This window comes from Eriocheir sinensis, chromosome 16, assembly GCF_024679095.1.
Source record: "Eriocheir sinensis breed Jianghai 21 chromosome 16, ASM2467909v1, whole genome shotgun sequence".
Taxonomy (NCBI): Eukaryota; Metazoa; Arthropoda; class Malacostraca; order Decapoda; family Varunidae; genus Eriocheir; species Eriocheir sinensis.
This window is the reverse complement of record NC_066524.1, coordinates 20,625,997-20,647,789: the sequence shown is the minus strand read 5'-3', so window position 1 is coordinate 20,647,789 and position 21,793 is coordinate 20,625,997. Positions and strand designations below refer to the sequence as shown.

The window sequence follows — 21,793 nt, the reverse complement described above, 5'->3', positions numbered from 1 at the left end:
CACCACCACCACCACTATCACGTACCACCACCACCACTATCACGTACCACCACCACCACCACCATCACGTACCACCACCACCACCACCATCACCACTATCATGTACCACCATCACTATCACGCACCACCACCACCACCGCCACTATCACGTACCACCACCACCATCACCACTATCATGTACCACCATCACTATCACGTACCACCACCACCATCACCACTATCATGTACCACCATCACTATCACGTACCACCACCACCATCACCACTATCATGTACCACCATCACTATCACGTACCACCACCATAAGTCATCGGCGCATGGCCAAAGACCACCCATATGTCCTAAAAACCACCTATCAACCCAGACTCCAGATTCTCTCTATATAAGGATAAAAAAATGAGCTGCGGGGAGGCAGAATGTGCCAACTAAGATGGCGTCATTATAAACATTAACCACACCAGGCCCCGCCAAAAAAAACAGGTCCCACAAAAAAAAACACCAGGTCCTACAAAAAACACACCAGGCCCCACCAAAAAAAACACCAGGCCCCACCAAAAAAAACACCAGGTCCTACAAAAAAAAACACCAGGCCCCACCAAAAAAAACACCAGGTCCTACCAAAAAAGACACCAGGTCCTACCAAAAAAGACACCAGGTCCCACAAAAAAACACACCAGGCCCCACCAAAAAAAACACCAGGCCCACAAAAAAAAACACCAGGCCCCACAAAAAAACACCAGGCCCCACCAAAAAAACAACAGGCCCCACCAAAAAAACACCAGGCCCCACCAAAAAAAAACACCAGGCCCCACCAAAAAAAAACACCAGGCCCCACCAAAAAAAACACCAGGCCCCACCAAAAAAACACCAGGCCCCACCAAAAAAAACACCAGGCCCCACCAAAAAAAACAGGTCCCACAAAAAAACACCCGGCCCCACCACCAAAAACACCAGGGCCCACCAAAAACACCAGGCCCCACCAAAAAAAAACACCAGGCCCCACCACAAAAAACACCAGGCCCCACCACAAAAAACACCAGGCCCCACAAAAAAACACAAGGCCCCACAAAAAAAAACAAGGCCCCACAAAAAAAAAAACACCAGGCCCCACCACAAAAACACCAGGCCCCACCACAAAAACACCAGGCCCCACCAAAAAAACACCAGGCCCCACCAAAAAAAAACCAGGCCCCACCAAAAAAACACCAGGCCCCACCAAAAAAACACCAGGCCCCACCAAAAAAAACACCAGGCCCCACCACAAAAACACCAGGCCCCACCAAGAAAAAAACACCAGGCCCCACAAAAAAACACACAAGGCCCCACAAAAAAAACACCAGGTCCCACCAAAAAACACCAGGTCCCACAAAAAAACACCAGGCCCCACAAAAAAACACCAGGCCCCACAAAAAAAAACACCAGGTCCCACCAGAAAAACCCACCAGGGCTCACCAAAAAAAAAAAAAACAGGGCCCACCAAAAAAAAACACCATGCCCCACCAAAAAAAAAAAAAACAGGGCCCACCACACCCACACAGTATAGATGGGCCACTATCACCCACACCCTCACAGTATAGATGGGCCAATAACACACCCACCCACAGTAAATAGATGGGCCAATAACACACCCACCCACAGTAAATAGATGGGCCACTAACACAGTAATAGATGGACACGAACACACTCACCTACACAATAATAAATGGGCCTCTAACACCCACACCCACACTGTAATAGACGGGGCACTAACACACCCACCCACACAGCAATTTCTACCCAGACACACGGAAGGAAAGAGGTTGGAGGTGCTGTCAAGAGAAAAGACAGAGAGCGAAAGCTTAAAGCTCTGAATCAGCTACCTAACGTCACCTTCTGAGGGAAATAAACCGAGACGTGCTAAGCGAATCCGAAACGAGCCATCCAGAGGGAACGAAACACATGAGCGGGAGCGAACCACCAAACATACACAAACTACTTCCTCCCTTCTCCTTTGTTGTTTACTTGCAACAATAAACTATCAATCAATCAATCAATTATTCACCACACAACCATAACAAACAAATATCACTGGCCTCCCCCCCCCCAACCCCCGTGAAGCTACTAAAAACTGAGAATGGATACAAAACGATAATACAAAATGGGATAAATCAAAGGAAAATGAAGGAATTGAACTCTTAAAATGTATACAAACAAGCTGTACTGCCTGGGGGTTGGGATGGCATGCTCCTCCCTTCTCCTGTGTTGTTTACTTGCAACAATATACTATCAATGAATCAATCAAGCTGACTACCCACATGCTGTCCTAAAGACCACCTGAACTCCAGATTCTCTAAATGAGGATAAAAAAAATGAGCTGCGGGGAGGTACAATGTGCCGACTAAGAAACATAAGAACGAATTAAAAGTAACCAATCACAATCAGGAATGTTGGGGCAAGAAAGATAAACCACAAAGGATCACTGGCAGGACACGACACATCACAAATAAGGTTACAACTATCAATCAAACAATCAATTATTCACCACACAACCATAACAAACAAATATCACTAGCCTACCCCCCCCCCCCCCCCGTGAAACTACTAAAAAACTATTGCCGGGGGATGCCATTACAGTGTTATCTCTCCCATCTCATTGCAGAGGTGTTTCGGTTCAGGCCGGACTGGAGTGGGTGGGAGTAGGGGAGAGCCGGTATGCTTCAGATACTTTTTAGAAAAATATTTTTAGAAAAAGAAGTTTAAGTAGTAGTGTAATTTTGTTGATCTCAAAATGTTCCTCCATCCTTTGGCTCTTTCGGCTGTTAATATGACACTCGTAGCTATTTCCAGTTTTCAGATGTAGGTGGTGAAAGACAAGTTTCTAAATCGTCCGAATCATCCCCACCCGTGGTGATGGTTCGGCCAGGGAGGTGGGATATGGTAGGGACACTCATAATACTCGCCATAATATTAATATAACTTAAGTTTGATTGGCTAATAAACAAGATTATATCTTCTACAAAACATTTATATAAGGACAAAGTATCCTCTCAATATTTAAAGGGGAAAAAAATAAAAGGAGAACTATAAGAAATATCTCAAAACTTTTGGTATTATGGCTTCCTTCTCTTCTCACAAGCATAATATCTGAATATAAATCAACCAAATTAAAAATGTGTGGTCACACTCCTTTTCCAGCACAAGAGCCTCGGTGGTGATCGTGTTATACGGCAACACCTTCGCCGAGCATCGCTGCGTCACCGAAATAACTTACATCTCGCTAATTGGCACGTTTTTGAAGCGAGAGCTTACGATACACCCTGACAATATTACATACGAGATGCAAAAAAACATAAATTAGGACTTGCAGCGAAAATAACAGCTCTGAGGGCGTGGTTATCCCTTTGTGGGCCAAGGCAACAAAGTTTTGCACATTTGTAGTGACGACTAGCCTAATAGATAGGGATGGGCAAGTACCGTTAATTTGAGTACCGGTAGTACCGGTACCGAAAACTCAAGTACTTTTAGTACCGGTACCGGTACCGGTACCCGAAGGAGTTTTTTTTTCTTAATGACTTCTGATGAAATTCCCAAATAAATTTCCTGTAAAGAAAACTCTATCTCTCTCTCCTTCAACTTAATATCAACTAGAGTAGAAATGCAACGTTTAGGAGTCTTCTGATTAATGTAAAATCACTTAGGTTTAAGGACAGACCACCTAGTCTGGACCATGGGGTCTGTGTGGTCTAATTTTCTATGTAAATCTATGTAAATCTCTCTCTCTGAATGAAGTGAATATTTATTTTTTCGATAAAAAAATAGCATGTATAGTTATTACGGATGTACTCGATCATAGTCTAATAACAATAACAATATTTAGTAGCAACCTAAAAAAAAAATCGGACATGAAGAATTATCAATAAATCCAATAAATAAATCCGAGCAACTGGTACCGGTACCGAGCAATCTGGTACCGGTACCGTACCGTTTAGCTGGTACCGGTACCTGCCCACCCCTACTAGTCAGTTACCCGGCGGGCGCCCTTAGTGACGGGTGGTATGTGCTCCTCCTCCTCCTCCTCCTCCTCCTCCTCTCTCTCCCTCTCTCCCTATCTCTTTCTCTCTTCATTATGTTTCAATAGAGTTACGAGTCTGTATAGTTTTTTTCTCTCTTATGAGTTTTCTTTGTTTATTTTCACGTTGTATTTTGTCTTTTGTTAAATGTCTCTATGTTAATTATTTGTTTATATATGTATTGTTTGTGAGTAATTAATATGTAAGAGAAATTTGTAAGATTTCATAATTAGATACTGGATATTTCTCTGCTACTACTACTACTACTACTACTACTACTACTACTACTACTACTACTACTACTGTTACTATACTACTACTACTGCTACTGTTACTACTACTACTACTACTATTATTACTTCTACTACTACTACTACTACTACTACTACTACTACCAATATTAATACTACTTCTATTCCTGCTACTACTTTTGCTGCTGCTACTTCCGCTACTGCATCTGCTAGCCGGCATGTCCCTGCTTGAAATCTCCTGCTGACGCTGCCTGCTTGATGCTTCGTCATGCCCTACAGGTTAGATCATTGTTATTATTATTATTATTATTATTATTATTATTATTATTATTATTATTATTATTATTATTATTATTATTATTATTATTATTGTTGTTATTATTGCTTCACTACCACCACCACCATTATAATTAACCTCCTCTTCCTCCTCCTCCTCCTCATCATCATCATCATCATCATCACCAACATCTAACGTAATCAAACTTTATTAACTCGTATAATAACACAAGGAAATCACTAACATATCACCTAAATAGATATCCTCACCCTATCATCAACTTCATTATATCATCATCATTAACATCATTTTCATCATCTAACGTAATCTAACTTCAAAAACTTGTATAGTAAGCCAAGAAAAACATTAACACTTCACCGAAATACTAATACTAATACTAACACTAATACTAATACTAACACTAATACTAATCTAAGTCTAATACTAACACTAACACTAACACTAATATTAATACTAACACTAATACCAATCTAATACTAATACTAATATTAATACTAATCTAATACTAATACGAATAAACGTTCATATAGTTTAACAAGCCACCAGCAAACTCATGTCACAAAGGCTAAAGGAACAGTGTAGGGGCAAGTAGCTAAAGGAATGTCCCTAGGAATGTAAACAGTGCGTGATCCTACGTCAGGCAGGGATCTCGTGTGGCACCGTGGTCCTCTCCCCCTCCTCCTCCTTCTCCCCCCTTTCTTCCATTCCAGAGACAGCCCAACATATCATACCGTAACCGATACATACATTCACGAACACCCTCTCTCTCTCTCTGGTTAGCGTGTTAGTAATAAATGGTCAGGTCAAGTTGGTCTGTATGATTTTACCTTTCACTCTTTTTCTTTTATCTGTTTAAGTTTTGTGTGTTGATATGAATGTTAGTGACGATGATGACGATGATGAAAGTGATAAAAAGTAAACAGAGATTTGTGTAAAAAATAAGAGTAATGATGATAATGATAATGAGTTTCCGCTTCGCTATAATATGATTTCCAAAACGTCTTAGTTAGAAGGATGTCAAATAGTTTCATTCTCTCTCTCTCTCTCTCTCTCTATCTATCTATCTATCCCTTCCCGTCTTACATGCCTCGGAAAACAATCAATACACCCAATAATCTAATCAGGCTCAGGTCACGATATATAAGGTCATTGATTCTCTACCTGGCCCGCCTACCTGTCTGTCCCCAACGACCGGCGACCTGACCTGACCTGACCTGACATGACCTCTTGACCACTCTTACCCCCGCCCCCCCTCCACTCCCCGTTCCTTACGCTTGACCTTATCCGTCTGTCCGCCCGTAGGTATTATTAAAAGGGAGGTCATTATAGGAGTTTCTCGTAAATATGTTTGTGTTAGTGTGTGTTTGTGTTTGTGTGGGTGGGTGGGGGTTGTGTGGGGGTGGGGGGGTCCTTGTGTGTGTAGGGGGAGTCTCTGTGTGTGTGTGTGTGTGTGTGTGTGTGTGTGTGTGTGTGTGTGTGTTTTATGATCTAATTATCATATACCTGGAGACATTTGTAATTTCCTCCATCTCTCCTCCTCCTCCTCCACCTCCTCCTCCTCCTCCTCCTCCTCCTCTTATTTATCCCCTTCCACTTCCTCCATCTCCTCCTCCTCTTCCTCCTCTTTTCTGGGATATATAGATTGTCAAACACTTGTATTATGCACGTCATTTCCAAGAAAAGAAAGACTTATTATTAAATTCATTACTATTTTTGTTATTATTATTGTTGCTGTGTGAAGTGGAGGTATTGACACGTACACACACACACACACACACACACACACACACACACACACACACACACACACACACACACACACACACACACACACACACACACACACACACACACACACACACACACACACACACTCTCTCACTCTCACACACACACACACACTCTCTCTCTCTCTCTCTCTCTCTCTCTCTCACACGCCCTCTCTTTAGCTCTCAGCACGAAACGAAACAAGCGAGGGTGGCGGCAGGTGGTTGGGGGGGAGGAAGGGAGGGAAGGAGGGAGGGAGGGAGGGGGGGAGCCAAGCAAGAGTTCAAGGTCACGAGATGAATTTTTCGTTTGTTATTTTTTTCTTTTTTCTTTTTTGTTGTTTTTGTTTTTGATTTCGTGTTTCTCGGTACGTTGATAAGCCTCCCGTTGTTGTTGTTGTTGTTTTTTATGTATATTATGTGGGTGGGTGTGACTATTTTTTTTTAGATTTGAATATAAGTTTTGTAGTTTTTTTTTTTTTCTTCTTTGCGGCTAAAAATTGTTCCTGTTTGCTTGTTTCTTATGATTACTTTTTGGGGGGTTTATTTGTTGATTTGTTTGTTTGTATCCTATTTGTTGTTGTTGTTTTTACTTGTGTTTGTTTAATTTTCGCTTTCCTTTTACCCTTTTGCATCAATTGTTGTTTATGTTTATTCTTTTATCTTTTATTCGTGTTTGTTATTCGAATTATTATTTATTATTTATTATTCACGTTTGCTGTTTAACATCAGCTCGATTGCATAACACTTTCTTATTCCCTCACTTACCTCTCCTCCTCCTCCTCCTCCACCTCCTCCCCCTGCTCCTCGCTCATAAAACCCATTCCAGCTGTGTGTGTGTGTGTGTGTGTGTGTGTGTGTGTGTGTGTGTGTGTGTGTGTGTGTGTGTGTGTGTGTGTGTGTGTGTGTGTGTGTGTGTGTGTGTGTGTGTGCCGTAACACCATGGAGCTGGATTATCGTTGTATTGGATCGTAAAGGCGAGGTGCATTCTTAAGTGTGTGTGTGTGTGTGTGTGTGTGTGTGTGTGTGTGTGTGTGTGTGTACGTGTTATTGGTTCTAAAGCAAGACTCAAGGACAAAGTAATTTCAGTTGCATTTTCTTTCTTGACACACACACACACACACACACACACACACACACACACACACACACACACACACACACACACACACACACACACACACACACACACACACACACACACACACACACACACACACACACGGTAAAAAAGAAGCGCAAAAGATAATAAGGAGAAAAACAAGGAAGAGGAGGCGAAGGAGGAGAAGGAAGAAGAAGAGGAGGAGGAGAAAGAATATAAAGAAGGGAAGAAATAAATAGGAGGAGGAAGAAGACAAAATGAAGGAGAATTTCAGAACTAATTAACCACATAAAGAAGAGAAGAAGAGGAGGAGGAGGAGGAGGAGGAATGAGGAGAGAGGGAAGAAGTTAAGTCGATGAGAGGGAGAGAGAGATATAGGTGAGAGGGAGAGATACTTTGAGAAAAATTAAGAGAAAGAAGGAGAGAAAGAGAGAGAGGGAGAGAGAAGCAAGCAGAAATCAAGTCTAGCATGTGGACAAAATAACGAAGGGGAATAAGAGGAGGAAGAAGAAGGGTGAGGAAATGGAGGAGGGGAGAGAGGGGAGGAAATAATTGGAAGGTTAGGCTGATGAGGGGACGAGGCAGTGTGGGTAAAGAGAAGATTTAAAAGGAATAGAAAGGAGACTGACGGGCCATAGTGGTAATACATGGGGATCTATATTTAGAGAGAGAGAGAGAGAGAGAGAGAGAGAGAGAGAGAGAGAGAGAGAGAGAGAGAGAGAGAGAGAGAGAGAGAGAGAGAGAGAGAGAGAGAGAGAGAGAGAGAGAGAGAGAGAGAGAGAGAGAGAGAGAGAGAGAGAGAGAGTCAGACGGTCAGCTTTTATTGATTCTGTTCTAGGAAGGAAGGAAATGAAAAAGAGAGAAGGAAAGTGAAAGAGAAAAAATATGATGATGATGTAGTAATCCTTCACTTTTTCTTTCTTTATCTTTTTTTCTTTTTTCTTTCTCTCTTTTCTCTATTTTCCACCTTTTTCCAATGTATTATCTTGTCTTTACTCTTTCTCTTTCTGTCTCTCTCTCTTTTCCTCTCTTTTTAATTTTTTCTCTTTTCTTTTTCACTTTTATTCGATGTATTTCATTATTCTTACTCTCTCTATCAATCTGTCACTCTCTGTCTATCTATCTATCTATTTTCTTCCTTCCCTTTCTCTCTCTTCCCCTCTCTCTCTCTGACTCAACCTTCTTCTCTCAAATTACTAACTTTTTCATGTCCTTTCAACCCGTCCTTCCTACCTACTCCCCCTCCTCCTTACCTTCCCCCATCTCTCTCCCCTTCTCCCTAACCTAACCCAGCCCTCCCAACATCCCTCTCCCTGTCCCCCGTGATCGTCCTATTCACTAGATCACGGAAGCAGCGGCCTTTGTATGTTAGAGGTTACACTTGGCCCGAGCTTAGGTAATGAAACGCGGCTGTCTTCCACCGTAGAGTTATTTTATAATCTTTCTACGGTTTGTGGAGTTAACACGTTCGGCTGTAGCTTCGAACACACGGGATGTTCTTTAAAAGACTCCCATTGTGATTCCTACTCAAAATTACTCAGAATGACCCTAACTAAACCTAACCTAACGTAGCCTAACCTAACGTGACCTGATCAAGAGTGGGCGTCGCATACCCGTACGGAGAAGGGAAATAGGCGACCAGGAAGGGGTGGAAGGATAAGGGATGGCCAGGAGTAGTGAAATGCGGCTGTCTTTTACCGTAGAGTTTTTAGTGGAATTTTGCTCAGGAAGGAACGGGGTCTTGTATATAGGATGGAAAACGTAAAAAAAACAGGAGATACTGAACTAAAATTGATATGTAGGGTATAGTGGATAGTTTTTTTGTTTTTTTTTTGCTTTATGATACATTTTGCTATTATTTGTTATTATCATTTTTTCTTCTTCTTCTGTTTCCGGGTGTTTTCTCTTTTTCCTTTGTTTACGTGTGTGATTATGTATGTCATGCGTGTGTGTGTGTGTGTGTGTGTGTGTGTGTGTGTGTGTTTGTGTGTGTGTGTGTGTGTGTGTGTGTGTAGAGAGAGAGAGAGAGAGAGAGAGAGAGAGAGAGAGAGAGAGAGAGAGAGAGAGAGAGAGAGAGAGAGAGAGAGAGAGAGAGAGAGAGAGAGAGAGAGAGAGAGAGAGAGAGAGACAGAGAAAGTAAAACCGAGGCGTATGAAACTAGGGCGTACCAGCGGGAGGTAAGGAGGGGAAGAGGAGGAGGAAAGAAGGAGGAAGGGAGGGAGGAGGAAGGATGATTATGATGAGAAGAATAAATGGGTGGAGGAAAGGAGGAGGAGGACGGAGGGAAGGGAGGTGCCAAGGAAAGGGGGGGGAAACAAGGCTAATGACTCAAAGGCAAACAATGCGAGTTGTCACGGAAGGAAAAATAAAGTGGGACAGAAACACACGGACAAAAATGGCAGGGCAGGCAAACAGGAGAAAGACACAAACACACGGACAAAAATGGCAGGATAGGCAAACAGGAGAAAGACAGAAACACACGGACAAAAATGGCAGGATAGGCAAACAGGAGAAAGACAGAAACACACGGACAAAAATGGCAGGACAGGCAAACAGGAGAAAGACACAAACACACGGACAAAAATGGCAGGGCAGGCAAACAGGAGAAAGACACAGAAACACACGGACAAAAATGGCAGGATAGGCAAACAGGAGAAAGACACAGAAACACACGGACAAAAATGGCAGGGTAGGCAAACAGGAGAAAGACACAGAAACACACGGACAAAAATGGCAGGATAGGCAAACAGGAGAAAGACATAGAAATACACGCGACAAAACATGAAAATCGACAAAAAGTACTTTATTTTACGTTTCCGCCTATGGCTGGGGTAGGCTTTCTCGTTGGGGCTTGATAGTCGGCCCCAGCCCGTTGTGGCGCAGGCAAGTGTTTATAGTGACGCCATCTTGCTTGACTCATGCTGCCCACCGGAGCTCTTCAATGACCCACTCTTTTAGAGAGAGAATCTAAAGTGTGGGCTGATAGGTGGTCTTCAGGACAGCATGTGGGTAATCTTAGGCCACTCGGCGGTGACTGAAAACCCCCAGCTTGTGGCACCGGGCGGGGCGCGAACCCGCGTCATCCTGGACGCGGTGCCGTCACATCTAACCACTCAGCCACCGCAGATGACAAATACGGCAGCACTGAATTCATATCCTTCTTTTAACTAACCTCGCTTCCTTTGTTAAATTTGTACTTTTATTTCAGCACCAAACACATATAAACTTCTTTATTTAATCTCCCTTCGTTCTATAGCTTGTTTGCAGCAACAGCAGCAGCAAAAAATACGCATCAACTCAAACAGTATGAATTTTCCAGTACAGAATAATTATTCACATCTCTATTTCATCCTCCCCCCCCCCCCCTCCTCCACTTCCTTTATATTTTCAATTTTCATTTCAGCACCAAATATACACAAACTCCTCTCCCTTCTTTTTATAACCTTTTCTCAAGCACAGAACACGCATCGATTCACACATGACTTATTTCCAAGCACATAACTCACCTCCCCTAACCAGCCATCACTGTTGTCTTCCCTTCCAGCACAAAGCACGTATAAATGAGACCTCAGCATGAAGGCTCGCGGTGAGGGGGCGTGCCCTTGGTCGGCCCTCTTCTACCACACGTATGACGCCACCAATGAGGCCGAGGATTGGTGGAGAAATTCTTTACGCCAAGTCGATCATCCAACCAAGTGAGCGGGAAGGTTGCGATGTGCTAACAAGGAGGTTTCGGTGTGTAGATAATTCGATCCCCACAAAACTGATAGACATTATAATTCATCGTGTTTTTTTAGTTGGATTTTGACGTAACTTGTGATTCTACTGACCGAGACCTCCACTTCGGCTTCTGCTCGCTTTCGTCTCCATGTCGCTGCTTCTCCCCTCTCGTAGTTAGCGCCGAGTGTAGTTTCCTGCCGAATCCTCCTCCCTTCGCAGAGTTAGTGGATGATTCTAACCTATTACACCCAATATGACGGATGGCTCAACATAGCACAACATAACATAACATAACACAACATAACACAACATAACACAACATAAAATAACATAATATAATATAACAACATAACATAACATAGCATAACACAACACAACACAACACAATATAACATAACATAACATAACATAACACAACACAACACAACACAATATAACATAACATAACACAACGTAACATAGCATAACACAAAATAACACAACATAACATAACACAACATAACACAACATGACTCAACATGACGCAACATGACACAACATGACATAACATGACATAACATGACATAACATAACATAACATAACACAAGATAACATAACATAACATAACATAACATAATATAGCACAAGATAACATAACATAGCATAGCATAACACAACACAACACAACACAACATAACATAACATAGCATAACATAACACAACATAACATAACACAAGATAACATAACATAACATAACATAACACAAGATAACATAACATAGCATAGCATAGCATAGCACAACACAACACAAGCTAACATAACATAGCATAACATAACAACATAACACAACATACCGTAACATAACATAACATACTATAACATAACAACATAACATAACATAACAGTTCACTAAAATAAGGTAATAATAATAAAAAGTAGACAAATAATTAAACTAAACTACCAAACAGAGATGATGAATTCGCTAAAAAAAAAAGTAAAATATAAAAAAATAAGATAATGGCGCCGTTTAAAGCTAAGATGAATGCACTAAGCCGATAATGGTCTAAGACGATGTAGAAAAAGTATAGCTGGTTTTGTTTAGTGTTAGTGCGATGGTTCTCTCTCTCTCTCTCTCTCTCTCTCTCTCTCTCTCTCTCTCTCTCTCTCTCTCTCTCCATTTTTATCATCCTCCCTCGTGACCTTGTCTTCCCATTATCTCTATTTTCTAGTTATAATCTTCTTATTCCCCTCTTCTCCCTTTCTACCCCTTCGTCATTTTTAGTTCCCTCTTCTTCCTTCCTCCCTCTCTTCCTTTGTTTATCATCTCCTTTCCTTTCCTCTCGTTTCCTCCTCTGTTATTATGCTCAGGTTTTCTTCCTAAGCTTTTTGTTAATTTTCTTCTTTTTTTTATTTCTTTGTTCTCTTTTTTTTTTCTTTCCTTGCTTTGGTTTTCTTTCTTTCTTTCTCTTCATTTTTTTGTTATTATAATTCATCTCTTTCCACTTCACTTTCTCTTTGTTTGCTTTGCTTTTCTTCGTTTCTTCTCTCTTCTAACGTTCTCTATACCGTTCTCTGTCTTACGCTAGTGTGTGCTCCATTCTGGCAATCGGTTTTTAATGCCATCACCAGCTAGTTCTCTATCGACACTGGTTTCTATCTATCATAGGCCTAACATCCCTTCCCTAACACACATATGGTCTACTAACTTACCATCATCCCCACCTGTTTCTCAATTCACCGTAGTTTCTTCTATTTAACAAACACGTAACATCCCTTCCTCTCTAACACACACATCCGGTATAATCTAACATCATCCCCACCTGGGTCACAATTCACCTTAGTTTGTTCTATCTAACACACACGTAACATCCATTCCTCCCTAACACACATGCAAAGTCTACCCTCACATCATCCCCCACCTGGTCCTCCATTCACCTCAGTTTCTTCTTAACACACACTTGACATCCCTTCTCTAATACACACATGCATAGTCTAACCCAACATCTGCGCAGCGTTCACAGCACTGACGACGGCCATGGCGGGGCAGGAGGGGCAGGAGGCGGGACGTGGAGAGGGCGAAGGGCTGCCACCGCCTCCGTCAGCGCCGCCTCCCGGAGTCTGAGCCCCACCAAGGATGCGGCCACGCGGGAGTATATCAGGAGGGTGCGCTCGCTGTCCCGGGAGACTAAACAGCGGCAGGAGTAAGTGAGGGAGGGAGAGGATGGGAAGGGTTGGAGGATAGAGGAAAGGGAAAGGAAATGAGTTTGAGTGGGAAAGGGTGAAAGTAAGGAAGGAGTAAAGAGAGTGAATAGGAGAAGGAAGGGCGTGGGAGAGAGAGAGAGAGAGAGAGAGAGAGAGAGAGAGAGAGAGAGAGAGAGAGAGAGAGAGAGAGAGAGAGAGAGAGAGAGAGAGAGAGAGAGAGAGAGAGAGAGAGAGAGAGAGAGAGAGAGATGAAGGGAGAAGATGGGGAAGTAATGAAGGAAGGAAGGAATGAAATGTATAAATAGGAGAAGAAGTAAGGGAAAAGGGGATAGATAGATAGATAGATAAATAGATAGATTAAATTAGCAGTAGTCGTAATCACTTTTTCATTCTATATAGTTAACCTTTTATCTCTTATCTGTTTCATCTTCTATGCATATCTTCCTACCGTACCCCCTGACAGGCCTCTCCTAACCTACCCACACTCTTGAGACGCCCCATGACTCACCGCCTCCCTCGGCAGGGCACGGGACCGCGAGATGCGGCAGAAGGAGCTGGAGGAGCGGCGGCGCTGCGAACTGATCCTCAGCGAGCGGAAGAAGGAGCGGGACACGCTGATGTTCAGGTTCCTGCGCGAGCCCCTCATGCGGCGGCGGGAGGCGAAAAGGGCGTCCTCCCTCAGGGCCGCGGACGGAGCGGGCGTGGGTGACGAAGGCGCCGCAGGAGGCAAGGACCGCATGTGCCAGTCCGTGCCCGACCTGGACGAGGCGATGAGGCTGCTGCGGCGGGAGGACCAGAGCCTGGACGCCCGGTGAGGGGATAGGTAGATAGACAGATAGATAGATGGACAGATAGATAGACAGATAGAGAGAATGTGTCTATGTGTGTGTCATGTCATATTGATTCCCCCCCATGACCCCCGCCTCTCCGCAGGGCCCGCGCCTTCCACAGTCCCCAGCAGCGGCGGCGGCGCCCCCTGGAGGAGCCCCCGGCGTGTGACCGCTTCCTTCGCACCCACGCCCGCTTGCCGCCCTCCAGCATCTCGGCGGGTCCGCTCTTCCGCCGCAGCCCCGCGCCGCCCACGCGCCCCTTCCCCCCCGGGGCCTCGGACGTCATCCGCGAGAACCAAAAGCCCTACCCGACGCTGCCGCCGCAGGAGCTGGAGGCGCGCTGGCGGCGGGGGCGGCGCGGCAGCGGCGAGGGCGGCCTGAGGGCGGGGCACAGCCCACATCCGTTGAGGCCGCAAGGGGAGCCGCCGCCCCCCAGCCTGCCCGCGGCGGACAGCCACGTGGTGGTGCTGCCCAGGCCGCGGCTGGACCGGCGCAGCTCTATGCCGGACCTGCGGGACTTCCGCTGCGTGAGCTCGGCCGTGGTGTACGAGACCATCGCGGCGCTGGGCAGCCTCGGGGCGGCGCGGGGCCTGCTGGTGATGCCCCCCGGGGCCGCGACCTGCCCGGTGCTCCCCGCCAAGGCGTCGCCCGAGCCGCCGCAGCCCTGGGCCAGGAGGATGAACGAGTTCATCGAGGCGGAGACACAGGCGGTGCTGCGTGACAGTCCGCTGCTGGCGGGCCACGGACCCACCTCGGCGGGGGCGGCGGGGCGGCGCTCCCAGCGTCGGGAGTGGGTCTCCAAACACTCGTCGGTCAAGACGCTGCAGAGGAGCATCCTACCGGCCAGCCTCACCGACTCGTCCTGCCAGACAGACAGTCTGCTGCGGCCGCCCTCGTCCACCTTCCGCTGCCGCCCGTCCGCCGGCAGCGACCAGGAGTATTACGACAGCCTGGAGGAGGACAACGGCCGCTCCTCCGCCCACCGCGTCTCCACGCTGGCCTTCTACGTGCCCATCAAGGATGAGGCAACGCGGGAAGTATCCCTGTGCCCCACGCTGCCGCCCAAGCTCTCGGCGCGTCTTGAGGAGCGGCGCGCCACCATTCCCCGCCGCCACCCCGCGGGGGCGGCACCCCTGACCCTAACAGGGACCCACATGCACGCACTGCGCGGCGAGGCCCCGCTGGCCGACCCGGGGAGTGGTGGACACAGCGGCGGCTGGAGGGACGCCTCGACAGGGTGGCAGGAAGCGGCCGTGTCCTCTTACTATGCTTCCAGCGGTCTGGCGCACCAGTGGTCTGAGGTCACCATGGAAGGTTATGCGACTTACCCAAATCCCAGCCCCTGGGTAGGGGAGCAGCCCGTGGTGGTGAGCGGCGACGCCCAGGTGGAAGCCACGACCCCGCAACCCTGGCACCCGGGCCTCGAGTCCTCGCCAGCAACACTCATGAATGGGACCTGCCACGGCGAGGACGACGAGGACGGTGAACTTCATGCAGACAACTCCGCAACACCAGTGCTTCCCCAGGACCAGTACGAGCGATGTAGACGAGCCAGGACGAAAAGCAACGCTGAGGAAGAGAACGAGGCAGCGGTGAACAGTGACGTGAACGGTCGGCAGCCACCAGAGTCCTTGAATTCCTGTGAAGCTTACGAGAACGATTCGGACTCTCTTCTGTCCACCTCGAGGACTTTTAAAACGGCGAGTGACTTTAGTGAGGCCGCCGAAAACAAATCCATTACCGAAGTGGCGGCTCCTGTAGTCTCTTATGGCGTGGACACTAATGGGTCGTACAGTGGGAGTGAGGCCGCGGCGGGGGAGATGGGTGAGCCTGTACCGACGAAGGAGGACGAGGAGGGAGGCAGCGGACGGAGCGGAGAAGGGAGCGAAGGGAAGGAGAAAGTTCCATCCGTCCGTGAGATCATCGGGTTCGTGTCCATCGGAAAGGAGAACCTGCTGGAGAGTGGCTTCGTGGACTTCGAGGCCACGGACGAAGACACGGACCCAACCACGCCTTCCTCAACCTCCACCACGACCCACGCCGACGCCGACACCACCACCGCCACAACGGACACCTCCACCGCTAATAACATGGACATTACGGACGCCACAGAAACAAATGACGGTGGTATAAACGCCAGAACTATGGACCCCACGACTATAGATCCAAGAAACGAAAGTGGAGACCCCGAAACTATTGATGATACTTCTATACACGAGATAAACTGTAACATAGACTCTGAAACTATAAACTCCACAACTATAAGAGAAAGAAACGATAGTACAGACCCCGAAACTATAAACAATACTTCTATAGACGAGATAAACTGTAACATAGACTCTGAAACTATAAACTCCACAACTATAAGAGAACGAAACCTTAGTATAGAGACTGAAACCTTGGATAATACTTCTATAGACGATTTAAACTCTAACACAGGCACTGAAACTATAAACTCCACAACTATAAGCGAAAGAAACTGTAGTATAGACGCCGAAACCACAAGCACCACTACCATAGACGAAAGAATAACGGATTTAGCCAACAATACCACCACCACCACCACCGACCCCACCACCCCGACCACTACCATCATCATCACCAGCCCCGACAGCAACAGAGACGAGGAATATATAGAGTCAGAGGGACGAGCCGTTGTCGAAACCGTGATTGAAAAAAGCCTTGGAATTCTGACCCAAATGAAAGAGAGAGAACATGAGGATGGTGGTGGTGGTGGTGGTGTTGATGAGTGTGACAGCAGTAGCGGTGAAGCGGGAAGCGAGGAAGAGGACCTTAGGGACATGGAGAACTTAGAATACAACGCCGATGACCAAATGAATTATGACCGCACCGAACCTGAACTTGATGTAACAGAGACTACGACGCAAGTGGAAAATTGGAACACTGGAACGGAACAAGACCTGGAAACGACGAACGGAGGAACGGAACGCCATCAGGAACGAACCAACGCGACAAATGAACGCCATGAAAGTGAAACGAACGTGGAACAGGACGCCGGAGAAACAGGGGAAGATATGGAACGGAAAAATGTGGAAGGAAAAGATCAGACAGAAGAGGAAACAGAGGAGGAAAGGAACGAGGAAGCAAAACAGACAGGGAATTATACGATAGATCAAAACATTCACGAAGAAGTCGATATAGAAGAAGGAATGGCGGAGGAAAGTGAAGAAATAGAAGGTGAAGACAAGATAGAAGAGTCGGAGAAGAAGGAAAAAGAAGAAAACGAAGAAAATGAAGAGGACAGAAATATGAATGATGTAGAGGAAGAGGAGGAAGTGAAAGAAACCAACAAGGGAATAGAGAACGAAATGGAGAACGAAGAAGAAGAAATTGGGAAGAAGGAAAAAGAAGAAAACGAAGAAAATGAAGAAGACAAAAATGAGAATGATGAAAAGGAAGAAGAGGAGGAAATGAAAGAAACCAACAAGGGAATAGAGAACGAAATAGAGAACGAAGAAGAAGAAATTGTGAGTGAAAACGAAGACAGCAACAAGGAATCAGAAACCAATATGGAAAACCAGGAAGCGATGAGTGAGATAACAAAAGAAACCAGAGAAACAGAAGGAAAAGAAGAGAACAGAAGGAAGGAAGAAAACGAGAACGAGGAGGAGGAGGAGGAAGATGAGGAAGGAGTCAACGAAATGGAAGTAGAAGACATGAACAGGGAGGAGGAGAAAGAAGAAGGAGAAGAGGAAAAAGAGGAAAACGAAGCAAGCGAAACAGAAGCAAAGAATAAGACTAAGGAAACGAAAGAAGAAGAGGAAGAAGAGGAAGAAAACAGCAGAGACGAGACAGAGAGAACTGAGAACATGGAAAAGCGAGAAGAGGAAGAGGAAGAGGAAGAGGAGGAGGAGGTAGGCAGTGACGGAACAGAAGACTCATGGGACAGAGTAACCGTCGTCCGCGCACCGTCCACAAGCTGTCCAACGACCCCGGACCTTCAATCTTCAGCGTCGCCGACAGACGGAGACGAGAATCATAACCCCGACGGTCCCAACGATACCAGCGCCTCCTCACTCAGCCCAGAGGTTACCGAAGGCCTCGAAGCACTCTCAGGAGACGCCCAAGACCTGCTGGAGGAGGCGTATCGAGCCACGATGCCAGGACAGGTAAGTCTTCAGGAGGACGCAAGTTCGGGTCTCTCAACGATAGACGAAGATGAAGAGTTTGTTGATCCTCTCCTCCTCCTCGCCGTTCCTTCGCAGCGGCCTTCGTCAGTAGCGGAGAAGAAGGAGGAGGCGGAAGAGAAACAACTGGAAAAAGAGAAAGAGGAGGAAAATGAGCAACAGGAGATGGGTAAAGAAAAGGAAGAGGAGGGAATGGAGGAAAAACAGGAAGAAAGAGGAATGGAGAAAGAGAATGAAGGAGAGGGAATGGAGGAAGAACAGGAAGAAAGGGGGATCAAGAAAGAGAATGAAGGAGAGGAAGAAGAGGAGGAACTGGAGATGATAAAAGCGAAGGAAGAAGAGGAAATGGAGGAGAAAGAAGATACGAATGAAGAAGGGATGAAAAGGGAGATTGAGAAAGAGGAAGAGGAAGAAAATGGACAACAAGAAATAGCAAAAACAAAGGAAGAAGAGGAAATAGACCAGACAGAAGATGTAAATAACGAAAGAGAGACGCAGAGAGAGACTGAAAGAGAGGAAGAAGAAGAGGAGGAGGAGGAGGAGGAGGAAGAGCAAACTGAAGATGCAAATAAGAAGACACAGAAACAAGAGACGATAGAAAAAGAAGAAGAGAAGAAGAAGAATAAGGAGGAGGAGGAAAACGAGCAGAATGATAATGAGGAGAATGAGGAAGAGAAAGAGAATTTAGAGGAAGAAGAAGAAAATAAGGAAGATGAACATGAGGAAAACGATGAAGAAGAGGAAGAAGTGAAAGCCGTGATAGATAAGGAAGAGGAAAATGAAGAAGAACCAAAAGAAGACATTGAGAAAGAGGAGGACGAAGCCACCAAAGAGGAAGAAGAGGAAGAGGAAGAGGAAATTGACGAAGAGATAAATGAGAAAGCAGAAAATGAAGACAAAGTTACATTAGAAGATAAAAAGGAAGTGGAAGAATTAACGAATGAGGAAAGAAATGAAGGAGAGGAGAAGGAGAAGGAGGAGGAGGAGGAAACGGAGAAAAACATAAAGGAAACGATAGGAATAGACGCAGAAGAAGAAGGGAATAACAGTGTAAAAGAAGAAGAAGACGAAGAAGAAGAGAGAAAAAAGGAGGAGAAGGAGGAAGAAGAGGAGAAGAAAAACAATGAAGAAGGGGAGGAAGAAAATATCAAAGAGAGTGAAAATTACGAAATAGAGGAAGAGGAGGAGGAGGAGGAGGAGGAGAAACAGATACAAGAAAAGGAAAATGAGAGAAAAGAAGAAATGAGAACTGGAGATAATATTGATAAAGTGGAGAAGAAAGAAGATGAAAATAACGAAGAAAATGAAGAAAATGGTGAAGAGAAAGAGGAGAAGGAAAAGGAGGAGGAGGGAAGAGAAAGGACTGAAGAAGAAAGGGAAAAAGAAGAGAAAGCTACAGTGGAGGAGGAGGAGGAGGAGGAGGAGGAGAAAAAAGAAGTAGAAGAGAAAGTTGCGAATATAATTTTTGTAGAAGAGAATGGATGTGAAGAGTCGGTGGTGGTGATGATGAAGGAGAAGATAGAGAAGGAGGAGGAGGAGGAGGAGGAGAGAGGTGAAGAAGACGCTGAGGCAGAAGAGAAGGAAGGAAGAGAGGAAGATGGAGGAACTATTGAAGGCAGTGAAGAAGAGATTAGGGACGTGAAGGAGGAGGAGGAGGAGGAGGAGGAGGGAGAGGAGGAGGCCAATGTGGAGAGTGAATGCATCAAAGAAACGGGGGAGGAAGAGGAGGAGGAGGCAGGGGTGGAAGAAAAGGAGGAGGTGGAGGAAGAGGAGCTTGAGGACAGTGTAGTGGTGGAATGTGTGGTGGAGGAGAAAGGAGAGGAGGGCGAGGAGGTGGAGGAAAGGACTGAAGTGGAGGTGTGTGGAGGAGATGCAGTGTTGGTGGAGGAGGTCTTGGAGGAGGCGGAGGAGGGAGGCGGGGAAGACACCGTGGCGGAGGAGACCATAGTGGAGGAGTGCTGTGAGGGCGCGTCGCTGGCGGAGGACAGCGTGGCGGCCGAGGAGGTGGTGGAGGGACCGCTGGACATGGAGGCAGACATAGACTCGCTGCTGGAGGCGCTGGAGGAGTCCATCGTGGAGGTGGTGGAGGAGAGAGTAGAGGAGGAGGAGGAGGAAGAGGAGGAGGAGGAGAGGATACTGGAGGTGGAGGCGGTGGGCGTGTCGGGGCGGCGCCTGGAGGCCTCGATCCCTGAGGAGCTCCCCGAGGCCGAGGAGGCTGACGCAGAGCCGCTGAGCCTCGCGCTGGGCACGTCGGAGCAGTGGTGCGTGGTGGGGCGGCGCGGGCCGGGCAGGACCTTCGCCTCCTCCCTCATGCAGGAGGCCGTGCCCCCCCTCACCCTGCCCGCCGCTCCCCCGCCAACGTCCATGCCCGTCGGGTCCATGCCGGGCCAGGAGGACACCGGCCACCCTCTTGACACCTTCCGGGAGCAGCAGTCGGTCGCCGGGGCGGCTACGCCACCCGCCGGTGACGGGGCGGCAAGGCAGCGCGACGCGTCCCCCTCTAGCGGCGGTGGCGATGACCTGGAGGCCGTGGCGGCTGGCAGCGCCTCCTCCTCCGACTCGGGCGTTGTGGAGATGGCGGGCAGGGCACCGCGCTCCCCTTCCGAGGCCTCGGCGGAGAGTGTGGTGGTCGCGGGGCGCGGCGGACCCACACACCTGCCCCAGGAGGCCGCGCCAGAGCCTGGACCGCGGGGCAACAGCAGCGGCCGCCGCCCCGGCAGGCGCGTGAAGGAGCGTGGCCCCGTCGGGCGAGGCGCCGCCAGGCCGGAGGAGGCGGCGGCGGCAAGGCAGGCGAGGGCCAGGCGGCATGAGGCGCCACACGAGGCAGCCCCTCAGGAGGCCAGGCAGCAGGGGCGGCAGCGGGCCCCGGCGGGGCGGGGCTGCCCCGAGGTTCCCTGGCGACCAGCAGGAGGACCATCGGGGCGGCGCCGGGCGGGGCAGCAGCAGGCGGCGACCCGGCGACGCGCAGCCCAGGAGGACTCCCCGCGGGACGAGCCCAGCCCCCTGGTGTCCCCCGAAGAGCCGCCGCCCGCCCGGCCCAGTGACTACGAGGCATCGGACTCCGGCGAGGCGAGCCACTCCGAGCGGCTGCTGCGGGCCATGGAGGCGCGGCGAGCGAGGCGCCGCAGGCCGCGCTCATCCAATATTGACGCCGAAGACAGCCCCGAGGGGTTCAGGCCGCCCAGCCTGAGCGCCCTGGACTTGTTCCTTGCCACCCTGCCCCGGTACCGCGGGGGGCGAGGCGCCGCGCCTGTGGAGCCACCGCCGCCGCCGTCGCCCCCCGTCCCTGACGACAACGTGACGGTGCAGGTGCGCGCCGGGCCGCGGCAGCATGACGTGCGCGTCACCTCGCGGCGGCAGGTGCGGCTGGTGGTGGACGTGGGCCAGCCGCCGCCCTCCTCGGACTCAGGCTGTGTGCCCGACGCCGCCGCCCACGCCCAACGTGAG

The 21,793-nt window shown here is 47.8% G+C and overlaps 1 protein-coding gene across 2 annotated transcripts in view; it reads left to right on the top strand.

Moving 5' to 3' along the window:
• The window catches only part of LOC126999528 (uncharacterized), a 31,555-nt gene that overhangs the window by 7,680 nt on the left and 2,082 nt on the right, over positions 1–21,793 (top strand). Inside the window, exons 3-7 of one of the 2 annotated variants that reach the window (XM_050862194.1) lie at positions 4,513–4,578; positions 11,010–11,160; positions 13,179–13,367; positions 13,892–14,179; positions 14,302–21,788. In XM_050862194.1, the coding sequence (XP_050718151.1) occupies positions 11,039–11,160; positions 13,179–13,367; positions 13,892–14,179; positions 14,302–21,788 (8,086 nt within the window). In that variant the 5' untranslated portion in view covers positions 4,513–4,578; positions 11,010–11,038. The remainder of the gene's footprint in view (positions 1–4,512; positions 4,579–11,009; positions 11,161–13,178; positions 13,368–13,891; positions 14,180–14,301; positions 21,789–21,793) is intronic. The other variant, XM_050862195.1, reaches the window with a different exon arrangement.